This window comes from Aplidium turbinatum, chromosome 2 (genome assembly GCF_918807975.1).
Source record: "Aplidium turbinatum chromosome 2, kaAplTurb1.1, whole genome shotgun sequence".
Lineage (NCBI taxonomy): Eukaryota > Metazoa > Chordata > Ascidiacea > Aplousobranchia > Polyclinidae > Aplidium > Aplidium turbinatum.
This window is the reverse complement of record NC_137473.1, coordinates 2,153,918-2,171,300: the sequence shown is the minus strand read 5'-3', so window position 1 is coordinate 2,171,300 and position 17,383 is coordinate 2,153,918. Positions and strand designations below refer to the sequence as shown.

The 17,383-nt window shown below is 35.4% G+C and overlaps 2 protein-coding genes across 2 annotated transcripts in view; one reads left to right on the top strand and one right to left on the bottom strand.

The window, feature by feature from the left end:
* Window positions 1-17,383, top strand: part of LOC145765718 (uncharacterized) — a 1,283,504-nt gene that overhangs the window by 287,247 nt on the left and 978,874 nt on the right. The window lies entirely within an intron of this gene.
* LOC145764721 (uncharacterized) overlaps window positions 1-17,383 on the bottom strand; it is a 79,199-nt gene that overhangs the window by 51,787 nt on the left and 10,029 nt on the right. The window contains exons 3-4 of the mRNA XM_082576382.1: window positions 16,962-17,062; window positions 14,699-14,818 (exon numbers count right to left, since the gene is read on the bottom strand). Coding sequence (XP_082432508.1) covers window positions 14,737-14,818; window positions 16,962-17,062 — 183 coding nt within the window. The 3' untranslated portion in view covers window positions 14,699-14,736. The remainder of the gene's footprint in view (window positions 1-14,698; window positions 14,819-16,961; window positions 17,063-17,383) is intronic.

Genomic DNA, 17,383 nt, shown 5'->3' with positions numbered 1-17,383 from the left:
TCCTTGGGGCACACCGCAGATAACCTGTCTTGAGTTTGAAGAGATTCCATTGACGACCGTGTGCTGTAGACGATTGCTGATATAGCTTTTTAACAATTGTAATGGAAGGCCCCGAAAACCGTATGTTTGCAGTTTCTGTATGAGAATAGTGTGATCAACTGTGTCGAAGGCTTTAGCTAAATCAAGAAATACAGAGCAAGTTGTATCTTTATTATCTAGGTTAGTTAAGATGTTATCACAAACGTTTGACACAGCTAACGAAGTGGAATATTGTGGTCTAAATTCATACTGATGTGGTGTGATCAGGTCTTTTTTTGTTAGATAATTGTACATTTGTTCATACAGGCATTTTTCGAATATTTTGGTGAAGGGGGACAATAGTGATATGGGCCTATAGTTGGAACAATTTTTCCTGGAGCCACTTTTGAAGATTGGGGTAACTTGAGCGACCTTTAGTACATCAGGATATACACCTTTATCGATACACTCATTGAATAAGTTGGTGAGGAAAGGGGCGATTATTGGTGAGGATAGGTTGACAAATCTTATAGGTATTCCATCATGTCCTGTACTTTTAGAGACAGAAAGATTATTAAGATGTTTTAATACTACTTCTTGATTGACAGGTTTTAGGAAAAAGGAGAATGGGACACTTTGCAATTTCAATAATGAGCCAGGAGACGGTAGAGGGATTTTAGATGCCATGGAAGGACCAATTTCTGTGAAATAATCATTAAAACAGTTACTTATTTGTGCAGGGTCAGATATTTTTTCATTGTCAGTGCTAATTATTTCTTCTGGTATGTGAGCTGTGTGCTTATGTTTGTACTTGATGATGTCATTTATGGTTTTCCATATTTTTCCAGTGTTGTGCTTGCTTTGCGTAATAAGAAAACTGTAATGCATTTTTTTTGCTTGCTCTTTGGTATGAGTAAGTACATTTCTGTACTTTTTGTATGTTGCTTGTGCAGAAGTGTTTGTTGGGTCTTTTATTTTTAAGTGATATAGTCTGTTTTTAGTTTTGATGGAGTTCAAAATTCCTTTTGTTAGCCATGGTTTGGTCTTGAGTTTTCTTTCTCTTCGAGACAACAATCGTAAAGGTGCATGCTTGTTTAAAGTGTCATTAAAAGTGTCGATGAAATGATTAAATTTGCTATGAACTGAATCATTCCTTTCTGTGTATTGGTTGGTCAAGCTATTTTCCAGATCACAAACGAATTCATCAGCAACAAAGTTTTTCATGTTCCTTACTTTTTGTGTATATTTTTCTTGTTTTGGTTTTACAGAGTTTATCACAACTACAATAGGAAAGTGGTCAGAAACATCGTGAATAAGAACATGGCATTAAATTTTATTTGATTGGTCGTTGCTGTATACATGATCGATTAAAGTTGAACTTGTGGAAGTTACACGGGTTGGGGATTGTACTAATTGATTGCAGCCTAAAGAGAGAAACGCATCACAATAATATTTTACAGCAGAATTTTTTGTCTTTGCTAACATATCAATATTAAAATCACCACAAATGTAATATTGTTTTTTGAAATTATTTAACGAATCAATGCACTCACAGAATTTGGATGGAAACTCAATTAACTTATTTTTGGGATGCCTGTATACTACACCAACTGTGCACTGTCTATTGTTTGATAAAGGAATATCCACCCAGAGATCTTCACATTCCTGTAAGTTTAGACTTAAATTATTAATTTGATTATACTTTATTGAACTGCTTACGTATAGCCCGACACCACCTGCTTGTATTTTAGCATCAGTTTGTTTGTTATTAAAGTGGACAAAATTATAGCCTTGCAAGCTAACAAAAGGCAATTGATTTTCATTCAGCCAGGTTTCTGACACAGCAATAAGGTCCGGTGCTTCTTGCATTTCGACAAGCAGTGATTCTAATTTTTCAAAGTTGCCAACTAGGCTTCTCATGTTTACATGTAAAATCGATAGCTGGTTCCTATTAATATTGTTAGTTAAAGAGAAGGAGTTTTTTGAATAAAAATTTTTACAATCCGCAGACATTGCCACAAACAAAGTATGACCAACAGATGAATACAAAACAAACAACGCAGGACACGAAAGATTACAAAATGACTTTACAACAAAACAGATTAAAAGCAAAATCACCAACACCTGCATTTATAACTTGTAGTCAGGATAATCAAAGAATTCACTTATGTGTGACGAAATAGGACGGTGACCAACAAGCACCGAAAAAGAACAAATAACAAATCTGGTTCAAGTGGTGTGAGAAACACTTTAGAAAATAAACAAAACACTATTATTGCGTTATGAAATATTTAATTTAGCAAGGATTTTGGAAATTGACTAAGTAATAATTTTAATTTGAAACTAAGAACTAAATTAAATTACGGTACTTTAGTTGATGAGAGGTAACTCAGGGCAAAATTCCGTCAAGCAGTGATATAGAATCAAATGAAATGTGTTAAAATGACCTGATTAAAATATGCAGCTTAAAAAGAGAATTAAGACTGGCGAGGATAATGGATATACTTACGTAGACGTAGCCTAAGTTAGTCGGTTTATGATATCTATCAATGTCGGAAAACGAAATGTAAAATACAGTACGAGAAAAAAAAATACGAGTTTGGAAGGTGAAGATTTCAAAAATATTATTATTACGTCACAAAGGATGAAACTTTGGGGAAAAATATTAGTCAGTCTTGACCTAGCTGAATCTGATTACTGTCCTACTTCAAAATTGTGTAGAACTACAAATTAATAGAATAACAAACTAAAATTAAACAAAACATGGAGTGGTAGCGTACAATAAACTGTCCAGATTTGATCTTTTTTTCTTCTGAAATTTGATTTGTTTCCAATAAATTAACCTCTTTGGTGTTGATGGTTGAGCTTGTGCTGAAATTGGTCTTGGTTGAGTTGAAGGTTATTAGTAACGGTTGGGTGAAAAATAATGGCTGGGTTTAAAAAATGTAAAAAAGTCAAAAATGAGTCCTTTTAACTTACTTTGTCTTCTAAACTTGAGGATTTTACTGGCAGCTGTGATTATCTTCGTAAATGCAAAAAAACAAACAAACAATGACTGCTGACTTGTCAGCTAGCCTAACTGAAGGTCTTTTCAAGTTTAATTATCTCTGCAACTTCCTGGTTGATTTTGATAGTTTTGGTGTTGATATGACTACAATCAAATTTTCTGCTTGAGTTGATATGACTATTGTGTTGATATGACTACAATCAAATTTTCTGCTTGGTTCTTCTAGAATTAGCTTTTCTCCAGGCCTTAATTATTTTTATGAATCCATTTTTTGATTTGGGCCGGAAGAGAGAAATTTTTGCTGCTTGCTTTGAAAAGCGCGGGAACTTATCAAATTTACCATTAAAAACTTATCAAATTTACCATTAAAAACTTATCAAATTTATCATTAAAAACGCGAATATGGTAAAACTGAGAAACAACGCAAGTAAAATAAAGCGCAGTTTTGTTTATTTTTAAGTTCTGTACCAACAATCAACTCTTTACGTTGATGATGATGGCGTATGAGCGATCTTTCCAGGCTAGATTGAAGGGCAGTAAATCTTCAGCCACTCAGCAGTCTCGTCGTCCAGGACCCTCAGACCATGCGCACCGTGTGGAGGCAGGTGGGTTAGGCAGTGGTGGATGACATGGTCTGCGGTCTGTTCCGTGGCACCACACTCGCATTCCGATGAAGGAGCCAGGCCCCACATGTGCATGTCCGAACGAAAGCGGCCGACGCCAGTTCGCAGGCGGTTAAGCCTGACCCACGCAAGCCTTGCGAGGGACATCCCTGGTGGATGGGGATCGGCGTCGGGTATGAAGTCACGGAGCGTGGATTTACATTTACGTTGATTGTATCTATGTACTACATAACCAGCGTCGCTGCAACAAGACCACTTGCGTTTTCTGGTAGGCTACAGACAAGGGATTATTACAAGATCATTCCATCAGGTGATCGAAACAATTAACATCGCGGCGCCAGAACCAGGGTATGGGATGGAATGGAAAACGTTTTTTCCATCTTCCATCCTGAGATTTTCTTCCATTCCATCTTAGAAATCTTCCATTCCATCTTAGAAATCTCTTCCATCGTCACATTTTGTTATCTCCGCGTTGAATATGCCACAAATAAACCTAAAAACCATACGCTTAATTTAAGCTAAAAATTTAACAGCAGTATTTTTCTAAGGATTAGGTACTGTTTGGTGTTAGAACTAGAAGCGTAGATTGATTCTAGAAATACAGAAACAACACGTAGCAAAGTTAAAGAAACTGTAGTAGCAGTGCTGTGTTAAGCCCTTGGTGGGCCCCGGGGCCAAAATAATTTTGGGCCCCTTATCGGCAAGCAGACTTATGATAATATAGTGTGTATGTTAACTGCACTGATATGGAAAGGTGGTTCACTTCACTAGACTTTCTCACCAGTTGAGAAAACAATACAAATGTAAATAAGAGCAAACACAGGTCTATTAAGTCATAGCTACACCTTTGCTTGCAATGAAAGCCAAAAGTGTTAACGATTTCTAAACATACTGGCAACGGTCATGATCATGAAGCGTAGGGGTCATTCAACCCAGATCTTATATCACACAGTTGAAGTTAGCATAAAAATTTGACATGCTTATCACATTGAGTTCATACAATTTTAATATCGAACAAGAATTGACAAAATTATGAGAATTTTAAATTGGTTAGTTACATTTGAAAGCAATTTTTTCAAAAAATACAATTGGCATTTGAAATTTCACTAACCTATTATTTTTAAATGTATAGCCATAACATAGCAAAACAGTTTAGAAGTGCAAAAAAAAAGTGAATTCACAAATGCTTTAACAAACAACATTTTAACACTTTCACCAAGTGGTAATTATGTTTTGCCTTATAGGTTCACCGGGGTGGAGGCTGACTTGGTGACCTCATAAGGTCTTTCGCTTCCTTCCTCTCTCACTTTTATGTATCATAATGTACCAGTGCATTTGATGTAATATTTTGTGAAAAAACATAAACCAGTGATTGATTGATTAAACCACTCACCATTACAATACTTTCAAAAAGCTACCCCAGTACCCATTCAAAATACTAGCATGAAAACTCAAGTGTACTCAAAACTCAAATGTGCATAATCAGGAACTTTAGTATGATAAAAACAGTAGTTATATACCAATCTAGTGACATACTTTCAATTCACAACAAAACAGTGTTAATTTATAACAGCATAGAATGGCGTACATGGTTTATTAACTAGGCCTACTCACACAAGATACACTATTATTAAAAACCTGTTGTTAATCATGCTATATTTCACTAAAACATTTTTTTTATTAATTGCTTTATTTTTGGAACACTGTGGTTGTTGAATTTAAGAAGCACAATTATTATGAGCAGCAGTAGGGTGTTACATTTTGTACAACTTAGGGCAAAATCTTTCAATATATCATTTATTTGATGGGTTTTTGCACAAAAACTAGTTAGCACAAAAAATAAATTAAAAATATTTATATTTTGAGGTTCCACGCTCTATGGGTAATATTGGATAAAATCTAAAAAATTCAAAAAAATGCAGGATTTTTATGCCTGCTATTTCTTGGATTTATTCATGTGTATTAACTTTTTTTTCAGCAAATAGGTTCTAAAACAATAGTTTATGAAATCAAGTTGTTGTGTACTTATCTGGCAACCTAGAATATGAAATGATATCTTCACGCGTCACTAGAAATCGGACTAAAATCTTGGATTGCATTGGTTATCCAACTGAGTTACCGCAGCTTCAACTTCCTACTAATGGTGATGTAGCAAGAGCTTTCTTTTGGTTAAGAAATAAAATAATGCTTGATCAAAATACTGAAAAAATTCCTACATTTGTTGAAGTAAAGACATTGTTAGTACAAAATATCATTCAGTTGTGGGGAAAAGCTGGTCTGCCACATGTTAACATTGATCGTGTAACTCAAATGACGAAAGAACTTTTTGATCAGGTGAAAAAACTTCAAGCTCAGCCATTATCTCGTCTAAACTCCCCAGCATATTTAATGAAAGTAGCTGCATTTCAGAGTAAACTTGAGAACTTATTTGATGTGAGTTCCTGTAAGTGCAAAATAACAGTTGAGCAGCAATGGCACAAGAAAACAGTATGCAAATGTGATTTTGAAAGGCGCATTCCAGTGCTAGAAGCACGGTTTTTAATTGATCAGAGAAATAGGAGAATACAAGTGATTGGTGGTTTAGATATTCAGGAAACTGAAGCAAATATGAGAAGAATTAGCAAATACAGCTGTAGAAACAATAGACCAGAACCATGTAGCATTCTTTATGGACAATCAATACAGGCAAGCAGTTCAGCAATTGATGAAACCGAGTCAAATAGTGATGATAATTATGAAATGGAAAGTGCACAAATCCAAGTTGAAGAAGATGAGGCTGGGCCATCTAAGCGTACAAAAAGGTTAAGTGTTGTTAGCACAGATAACTGTATTATGGCAGATAAAAAACTAGCTTCAAATCGTTTATCATCATCACTATTGAACTCAGCTGCTGAAATATTTGGACATCCAGAAGCAAAACGATCCCATGTTACAGTTTATCGGCATAAGTTGGCGCTGAGGAACATGTTGCTTGGTGAAGTAGAAGAAAAAATGATTAATGCTGTATACTATCAGCTATGCTTTGATGGAAAGCGAATATTCAACAGAGAAAGACTAGTATGTTTGGCCAATTTCACTGATGAAGAAATCTTCATAGCTCTTAAAACTTTTAGAAGAAATGAGAGCGTTACCGGGGAAGCTTGCTTTTTGGCAATAAAGGAGTTGATCCAACCCAGCTTTTTCAAGAAGATTCTATGTGTTATGACAGATACAACATCTCTTAACACAGGACACAGGCGTGGAATTTGTGCAAGAATTTTACAGCATGTTAATACAGAGTATGAGCATGATGTGCTGTTATTGGAATGCTTATTTCACATAGTCGAATTGTATTTGGGAGATGTTATTAAAGCTCTTGATGGCGATACAACATCACCGGAGTTATTGCAGCATGGATCGGTTTTTAACTTTATTTCGAAGATTTCAAAACACCATCTTCTAGCTAATAATTTGACCACCCCTAATTTAAAACCAACTACAAAAAGTCAACAGATTTTATCTGACTTTTTGGATGCAGAGTCCACTAAACCTGCTTGCAAGAAATCAATTCGAGATGATCAAGCAGTTTTACTAGCATTGGCTTGCAATACATTCAGACAAGTTCCAAGTTCTTTCCAAAAATATTTATTTTACAAGCAGGAGACAGTGGGACATGCAAGATGGCTAACAACTGCAAATGGGTATTTGCGCATTTTATCATTTTGTCCATTTCAGTTGAATTCCTCGCAACATGTTGTTCTGAACCAAATTTCCCAATTTATTGTTGATGTCTACACTCCAATGTTTTGTTCCATTTTTAAAAGACCCAGTGCGGTTGAAGGACCAGCCTTAATGCTTCTGGCAAGAGATTTAATGCGAGCATCGGATGCTAATATTGTTAAATATGCGAAATCTTGCTTCATTCGCCATTCGGTTCTTTGGCTTTCTCCTAAAAATGTTGCCATCTCTTGCCATTCAACAAAACCACCACTCACTTTAAATCAAATTAAAGACATATCAGTGCCAGCTGTTGATACAAGAAAACTTGTATGGTCAGCTAGACCCCTCAAAGCTTTCTTTGATTTCACCAGTAAATATTCTCCTTGTATTTCATTGGGTGACGGAGGAATATGGCAAAGTTTCAAAAATAACCAAATGCCAAATGAAAGACTGATTGGGAATGTTAAGAAATGCTTGGAGGAAAAGAAAATTAAGGATAGCAATGATGACATGAGTGACGAAAAACTGAAAAAGATTGATACAGCGATCAGAGGATATGTTACTTGCATGACCACCAGTCTCGAATATCTGTAGGACACTTGATTTTTTTGTAATATTTCGTATATTTAAAATATACAGATACACTAGTGAATTGTGGACTTTGAGTGTTTGATATTATTTAGTAATACAGTGCATGTATTCAAGGGCGTTGGCAGGAGGCGGGCAAGGGGGGGGCCTTGGCCCCCCTGGAATTTGAATAATCAATATGATTGTGAAACGTACTATTTCAATAAGAAATGCCCCAAATTTTCCACTTAGCCATGACCAGAGGTGTAAAGTAACGAAAGTAATTCTACTTATGTAGCTTACCCAAGTGGCGCCCCCCTAAAAATGTCAAAATTACAAAAACGCCCTCCCCCCCCCCCTTAAAAAAAATTCTGCCGACGTCCTTGCATGTATTAGCCCATGTCTATGTTTCTTACCAGGACAGATTTAATAACATTACTCATACTGTTACTGTGTTGTTCATATGATAAAATCGCCAATATCGGGTGAATTGTTAATGCAAGTGTGGAACCTCAAAATATTATTTTAAGTGAAAAATATTTTGACATAGTTTGTTTGAGTGCATTACCCACCAAATAAACACTATATTGTAGTAGGTTTGAAAAAATGTAACACCCTAAGCAGCAGTTGCTGTAATCTAACTGTTGAATTAACTTTACTACATGTAATTATTTTTTTCATATGCAAACACCATTGGTCATGCTAAAAACAGCTGTTATTGGAATGGTGCATGGGCATGAATGCTGACTTATGTAGATGAAGTTTAAAACTTTATCACATGTTGCAACTACTTCACAGGAATCACAGCATACATAAGAAAATTACTATGATCTTTAACAAAACGGACCAATATTTACAGTGTAACACTAGTTAATAGGTTAGGTAAGGTCTAACAGCTTCATTACTCACTGACAACTTTGCAGTACTCAGAAAGCCTTCATAGGTTACTGGTGCTTAATGAAATGTAGTAATGCTTACTGCACAATACCGGCTAACTACTACCTAATTAAACTTTTATAACTTCATAAACAACCATCAACCCAGCAGTGTACAGAACACAGCAGAAATATAACTAATAGTAAACACAGGTCTATCAAGTTATAGCTTCATCTTTGCTTGGAATGAAAGAAATGAAACAAAGCAGCAACGATTTGAAATCACAAACAAAACACTGGCAACTGTCATAAAATACTTATTATATTATACTGGTATCTAAATGTATGCTGGTTACACTTGCTGATAGCTACCTCTGTAAAGTCAGGGATATTTATAATTACAGGATTGTAAATGCTAATTAATCTATGAGAAATGCTATTTTGTTTACTGTTTACAATTTTTTAGCAGTAAACAAAATATGACTGTACAAATGGAATAGGCTACAAATACGACAAACATTTTTATGACCTACAGCTAAAGGCAGGTGAATTGATTATTACACTACTTAAATGTCCACTTATTACTTGCTGACGTTTGAGGCCAGTTTTTGAATTGTTTGCCTTACTTTTGGTGGTCACTCTTCAGCTTGTGGCCTGCTGATCACTTTATCTGGTTCTTATCACAGCAAATAAAGACATGGGTAAAGATAGCATTAAATGCTTCATGGTTTCTGGTACATTCAAGGCTTAACATTTGGCTCCACATAACTTTTGAAAAAAAAAAGCTATGCAAAGAGCTTGGAGAAAAACATTCCCTTGTTTGGAACATCTGCAAAACTTTTGCAGCATGTCTGCACCATTGGTAATCATAATAAACGAATGTACTCCAATTGCAATAATGGCAAAGCAAAGTTTGCTTGGTTCTGTCTGACAAACCTCCATGACAAGCCATTTCAAAGAATTCCTCTTTGAGAGTTTTGTTTATAAATCTGAAATGTTCAAAGCAAGAATGTCGCTAGTTCAAACAAGACATCTTCTTTATGAAATGCTGAACGAAATCTTAGTACATAGCAAGGTTACACACCATTCTAGAACTAGACTACCAGTTGTAAACCAGTAACATTCACTTTGAAGTTAAGCTTAAGAAAACAAAACACCCTGTAAAACCAAAACGTTAAGCTAAAAGTGCAACAGCCTTAATGCAGCTTATGACACTTCAAAAAAGACTTTTATATATCTTGCAAGTTATACCAGTAGATGTAGAAAAATACTTTATTGTTAAAAGGGATATCAATAGACCAACCAAACTTTCAGCTAGTCAAGTATTACAAATAGTATTTTATGTGTCTTGTGTAGTTATTGGCAGACTTCAAAATCAATCGTATCTCACTCTTAAAGTTTATGCTAAAGAGAAGCTAACCTACAAAACATGAACGCTTTCACCTTACCCGGTATGCTAAAGAAAGGTTTCAATCTATGCTTTTGCAAAATTTAGACAAGGCATTGCAAGTAAGTTATGCAAATGTCTTATATAATTTGCCCATTTATGACAATCATTTTAAAATGAGCTGTATACTTCGTGGTTCAACAGTACTACACAGTAGCTTACAAAGTATGGTGATCCTACCAGTGTATAAAGTGGTTTCAGTTCAATAGTTGCCAATTCCAAAGTTCTACCACAAAATACGAAAAAATAAACAACCAAAATAATTAAAACACATTTATCTTAAACATATCTTTGTGGGAATTGGGCCCGTCTTGACTTCAAGTATTCAATTGCAACCAACCTGTTTTATTTCAAATACAGGTAATTTTACTAATGTTGTCATATTTTAACTTTTCTTTAAGATACCGTAATGTGGTGTTTTTAGAGATGTTTTGGTATAAGGGCCCACCATCTCATTGGTACCGGGCCTAAATTATCTTCTTAATGGACAAGTAGGCTACATGCAGTAAACTTTAACAGCTAAAAAACACATTGTTACTGAAACGCAAAAGTCTATTACCTGTGGGCCCCCTGAAATTCCATCACAAAATAACTACAACACATTTATTTTAAACACACCTTTGTGGGAATTGGGCCCTTCTTGATTTCAAGTATTCAATTGCAACCAACCTGTTTTGTTTCAAATACAAATGATTTTACTAATGTTGTCGCAGCCTATTTTAACTTTGATTCAAGATAATATGGTGATTTTTGAGACATTTTAGTATAAGGGCCCAGGCCCGGCATCTCATTGGTACCGGACCTAAATTATCTTCTCAATGGAAGTACACGCAGTAAACTTTAGCAGCTAAAAAACATGCCACTGACGCGCAAAAGTCTATTACTTGTGGGCCCCCTGAGATGGTGGGCCCGGGCCCCCCTTGGCCCCCCCCTTGACACAGCACTGTGTAGTAGCCTATAGTAGTCTACGTTGGAGAAGATAAAAAAGTAACAAATCTTGAATTTTTCTGAAGGTGTTGCGACCGTGCCAGATTTCTTTCAACTTAATAACTTACTTCGGTCACAAGCACGTTTTAACGTTCGCGTTTTGTCGCTTCTACTTTTTTCTTGACCTTTGCTATGTTGACATGTATTGTTTTAGCTGTGGTCAGAAATAAAAACAACTGAACTGAACTGCATCTCAATGTTATCTATGACGCAACAGTTGCTTGCAACTAGAAGTTCAACAACCCCAGCCAAGCACGACAGTGCCCGAACTAAATTAGAACTGGAAGTATGACTTGGCTTTTGGCCAAGCCCGCACAAACGGAAACAGGTTGTGTCTAGTCTTTCGAGGTCAATTTTCGAGGTCTTCCATAAATGCAACTTTTGTTAAAATTAAGTGCAACTTTCTCACGATTTTAGTGCAATAAAAACTTGCCCTAGTTATGACGCTTTAACACTTAATACAACTAACATGTGATGGCACTGGTGAGTTGTGAAAGTGGGAGCGTGCCTTCGCAAGACGAGAAAAACAGCAAGGGGTTTGGGGGTCTCCCCCACAAAAAAAAACAAAAAATTACATTTAATTTGGTGCATTCTGAGCGGATTTTCAGCTCTAAATTGTAATGAAAAGTTAAGATAAAACTTTCGCGGTTTGCACTTTAGAAGATTAGATTTTTCATGCGAGCCAGATGCCCTCGTCAAAAGAGCCATATATGGCTCGCGAGCCATAGGCTCCCTCCCCTGCAATAGGGAAAACACGTAAGTCTGCACATTGCATTGATCATCGAAAAGATGGAAATGAAAGCTCAATATTTGTGCATTTCCAACATTTTGTTGTTGACTCGTAGTGTACACGCTGTTTAGTCGAAAAGATTTTTGTTTCACGTAACAAACGCAGGTCTTCTAGTTTGTTTTTTATGGAGTCAAAGTCGATATGGAGTCCAAAAAGATTGTGGAGTCAAAGTCTGATGTTATTTTGATCCGAATTTACAAACCTACGGTTCGAGAAACATTTAAGACATCGTCACTAAAACATAAAGGCACACTAGTAGATTTCAGGGGGGAGAGATGCTGCTCACGCGGCAGGGCCTGATTAAGGCTCATGGGGGCCCGAGGCACAGCTAAGTTTAGGGGCCCCTGTTGGCAATCGCTTTCAATGCAATACCATGTAGTCTCTGCGAATGATGAAATATGGGCTAACAAATAGTTCAAGCAAAACTATAACTTCATAAATATTAATTTAGCCAATTTACCTACAACTTTCTAACAGTATGAACACTCTTATACTTGTTACAAAAATTATTGGATGAAGAATCTCTCTAACAGATTGGAAATTGAGCTCATTTCAATTTCATACTGGAAACACTAGCAAAATATATGCTACATTTGAATTTGAACTAGCAGAGTTTATTAATGGATCCTTGAAACCAGTGCTGTGTTAAACCCTTTGTGGGCCCCGGGGCCAGAATAATTTTGGGCCCTCTACCGTCAAGCAGACCTATAATATTGTGTATATTTTCACTGCACCGACATGGAAATTTGGTTCATTTCAATAAACTTTCCCACCAGTTTAGAAAACAACACAAGTGTAAGTAACAGCAAACACAGGTTTATCATTTCTTAGCTACACCTTTGCTCGGAATGAAAGCCAAAAGTGTTAACAATTTCTAATAAAAAAAATACTGGCAATGGAACATATCAAACATAAGCTATCGCCATCGGTCACGACGCGGTAATACCATCGTACAAAATTTTGACTGTTTGAACTTTGCCGCCCGGTCCCGCGCAGATAAAATCTGAGGACAAAACCAAAACTGTAGAAATTATTAATTTCTATTCAGATTTGGTCATCTGGTAACAATTGTTTTTCACCATTTTTATTTTTTATCTGGCAACATTACTTGTTCTGTCAACCAAGGTAAAAACATTGTAGCCTACAGTAATTGTAAACAAAAGCAGTGTAAAGCGTTTTGAGGATCAGGTGTGCAATTACTTTTATTCAACATTATTTCATTCCAAGGCAAAGCTTTCATAAATTTATGTAGGCATTCAAGTCTAATTAAAGTTTTTAGGGTATGGTAGCCTAGGTTAGTGGCAAGAATAAACAGCTTCCTTGTGTTAAGAATGATTTTTGTTTTGTACCGTACAACATGTGATATGCCAGGCTTATAAGGTATTTGAAGATAAGAGCAATTTCATGTGCATATATTCAGAAAAATTAAATACAGAAGAACGTTTCTGCTAAAAGTACAGGACAGGTTTTTCCTGCTCGCAACATCACTAGTCAAGGATATTTATAATTACGGTATTGTAAATGTTAAAATGAAATGATAATTAAACTATCTGAAATGCTATTTTGCTTACACCTAACAATTTTTTAAAACAAAACACTTTTATTGGTGAAAATAAATTGAATATGTGAATTCACAAAGGGCCCAACCCCATTTTTTTTTTACTTTTTGTGCTTTCCGATTTCTTTCAATGAAAAGAAATTGATTATATGAATTCAAAAAGGGCCCTACAGTTTTTTTTTTCACTTTTTGTGCTTTCCCATTTCTTTCAATGTCTTTTAAATGATACTTTAAAAAAACAGCCAAATATTTCAAACATACCGGTACACACATAAAAAATACCCTATCAATTTTTCCATTGATTTTAAAATGGGCCCAACTACAGCAATTGCACTTCAAATTCTTTATAGTTTCTCCACAGAATCCTCACTGAGTGAACTTTTTAGGTATGATGCTTCTTACCAGTATGTTTAAGCATATAATCATTATCAAAGTTTCACGACAAAAGTAAATGACCAAAATAATTAAAACAGTTGTGCCAAAAACACTTTGTGGCAATTGGGCCCTTTTTGAATTCATATATTCAATTGCATCAAACCTGTTATATGTTAAATACATTTTTGCAGATCATGTTACTAATGTTATCGCATTTTAACTTTGTTTTTAGAGATGTTTCAGTGTAGTTAGGGGCCCAAATTTGTATAATAGGGCCCAAATTTGAGATGTTTTAGTATAATAAGGGCCCAAATCATCTTCTTAATGGACAAGTACCTGCAGTGAACTTTAGCAACCCAAAAACACTTTACTGAAACGCAAAAATGTATTATTTGTGGCCCCTGAGATGGTGGGCCGAGGTCTGGGCCCCCTTGACACGGCACTGCTTGAACCTATAAAAGTATTGACGCCTACGGTACTAAGGTAAAAAAAATTGGGGGCCCCCAAATCCAGGGGGCCTGAGGCCTGTGCCTCGTGTGCCTCATGGTTAATCGGGCCCTGTCACGCGGCCCTGCCTCTACAAGTATACAAAACGGCCAGGAATAACCTATCGGAGGCTTTCTCAGTCCAAGCATAAAAGTTCAAACCAACAACAACAACTAATCACAAAAACATGGCATGCCTATGAATAACAAACAACTTTTTTTCACAATCTGACAAAGTTTTGTGGCCAACCTCTAATTGTAGAAAACCCCTCAAACGATTGTGAATGCATCAGATATTGAATTCATCAAAATCTTTCATTAAACAAACGTGTGTATAGTTTTCCACGAGATGCCAGTAGCAACAAAGTTTGGAGCACAGACCATGAACTGCAATAGAAACAAACTTTGCAATGATATTCGTTTTAAGCCACTTTTCTAGTTTAAATGCTTCCATATATTTGGACTTTGTTGTTATTTAACGCATTAGTCTAATTTCTTTTAGAAACGTAGGCCTATTTGTTGAAGAATATGCGGCAATTGCTGGTAGTAGCCCTTTAATAGTTAAGAGTTTTATTGCAAACAGTACTAAGGCTTCCCATTCTTCAGTAATATAATCCTCCGTACGCAATTGAAATTATCCTCAATACGAGTGGTGCATTGGGTTAAATAAGCCAGCAAAGTCGTCTGCGTTAAACATTATATGTGACGTAAGGAGTGTTATATCATATTGTTTGTTTTCAATACAGAATCTATCCAAATGAGTAGCTAGCTTTTGCAAACTAACAAATTATCATCAATGCAAACTGAATAGGTAGCTATGGTAAGCCAATCTTATACAATTATAACTTACTGGTTATTATTAACAAATTATCATCAATGCAAACTGAATAGGCAGCTATGGTAGGCCAATCTTATTCAATTATAACTTACTGGTTATTATTAACAAATTATCATCAATCCAAACTGAATAGGTAGCTATGGTAAGCCTATCTTATACAATTATAACTTACTGGTTATTATTAGCAAATTATCATCAATGCAAACTGAATAGGTAGCTATGGTAAGCCAATCTTATACAATTATAACTTACTGGTTATTATTAACAAATTATCATCAATGCAAACTGAATAGGTAGCTATGGTAAGCCAATCTTATACAATTATAACTTACTGGTTATTATTAGCAAATTATCATCAATGCAAACTGAATAGGTAGCTATGGTAGGCCAATCTTATACAATTATAACTTACTGGTTATTATTAACAAATTATCATCAATGCAAACTGAATAGGCAGCTATGGTAGGCCAATCTTATTCAATTATAACTTACTGGTTATTATTAACAAATTATCATCAATCCAAACTGAATAGGTAGCTATGGTAAGCCTATCTTATACAATTATAACTTACTGGTTATTATTAGCAAATTATCATCAATGCAAACTGAATAGGTAGCTATGGTAAGCCAATCTTATACAATTATAACTTACTGGTTATTATTAACAAATTATCATCAATGCAAACTGCATAGGTAGCTATGGTAAGCCAATCTTATACAATTATAACTTACTGGTTATTATTAGCAAATTATCATCAATGCAAACTGAATAGGTAGCTATGGTAGGCCAATCTTATTCAATTATAACTTACAGGTTATTACTAGCAAATTATCATCAATGCAAACTGAATAGGTAGCTATGGTAGGCCAATCTTATACAATTATAACTTACTGGTTATTACTAACAAATTATCATCAATGCAAACTGAATAGGTAGCCATGGTAAGCCAATCTTACACAATTATAACTTACTGGTTATTACTAACAAATTATCATCAATGCAAACTGAATAGGTAGCTATGGTAGGCCAATCTTATACAATTATAACTTACTGGTTATTACTAACAAATTATCATCAATGCAAACTGAATAGGTAGCCATGGTAAGCCAATCTTATACAATTATAACTTACTGGTTGTTATTAGCAAATTATCATCAATGCAAACTGAATAGGTTGCCATGGTAAGCCAATCTTATACAATTATAACTTACTGGTTATTACTAACAAATTATCATCAATGCAAACTGAATAGGTAGCCATGGTAAGCCAATCTTATACAATTATAACTTACTGGTTATTACTAACAAATTATCATCAATGCAAACTGAATAGGTAGCCACGGTAAGCCAATCTTATACAATTATAACTTACTGGTTATTACTAACAAATTATCATCAATGCAAACTGAATAGGTAGCCATGGTAAGCCAATCTTATACAATTATAACTTACTGGTTATTATTAGCAAATTATCATCAATGCAAACTGAATAGGTAGCCATGGTAAGCCGATCTTATACAATTATAACTTACTGGTTATTACTAACAAATTATCATCAATGCAAACTGAATAGGTAGCCATGGTAAGCCAATCTTATACAATTATAACTTACTGGTTATTACTAACAAATTATCATCAATGCAAACGGAATAGGTAGCTATGGTAAGCCAATCTTATACAATTATAACTTACTGGTTATTATTAGCAAATGGACGGTTTTGATTCGTGTTAATTTCGTTTCGAAATTTGTTTGGAATGCTTTCCCCTCCCTTGAGAAACTTCTGCATACGCCGCTGCACGCAAGAGTTGAAATTAATCATTTGAAGATAACCAAAGTTTGTAATTTAATTTGTCAACATTTTGTGAAATTGTGAAGAAAGAGGCGTTCTTCCCGGCTATCAGCACAAGGCTGAGCAATCACTAGTACAGCGAGCAACTGCGATTCGCCAACCATAACGGTGTAGCTTCCACGCAAGCCTTTCAGACCATCCAATCAACAATATGTTTCTCGGCAGCCGATTTGTAGCAAGAATTGACAGCGATAGACACGTGTTTCGCCCATGAGGCTGGGCTCATCAGTATCGCACCGTATTCTGCCACAAATTTATTCGACC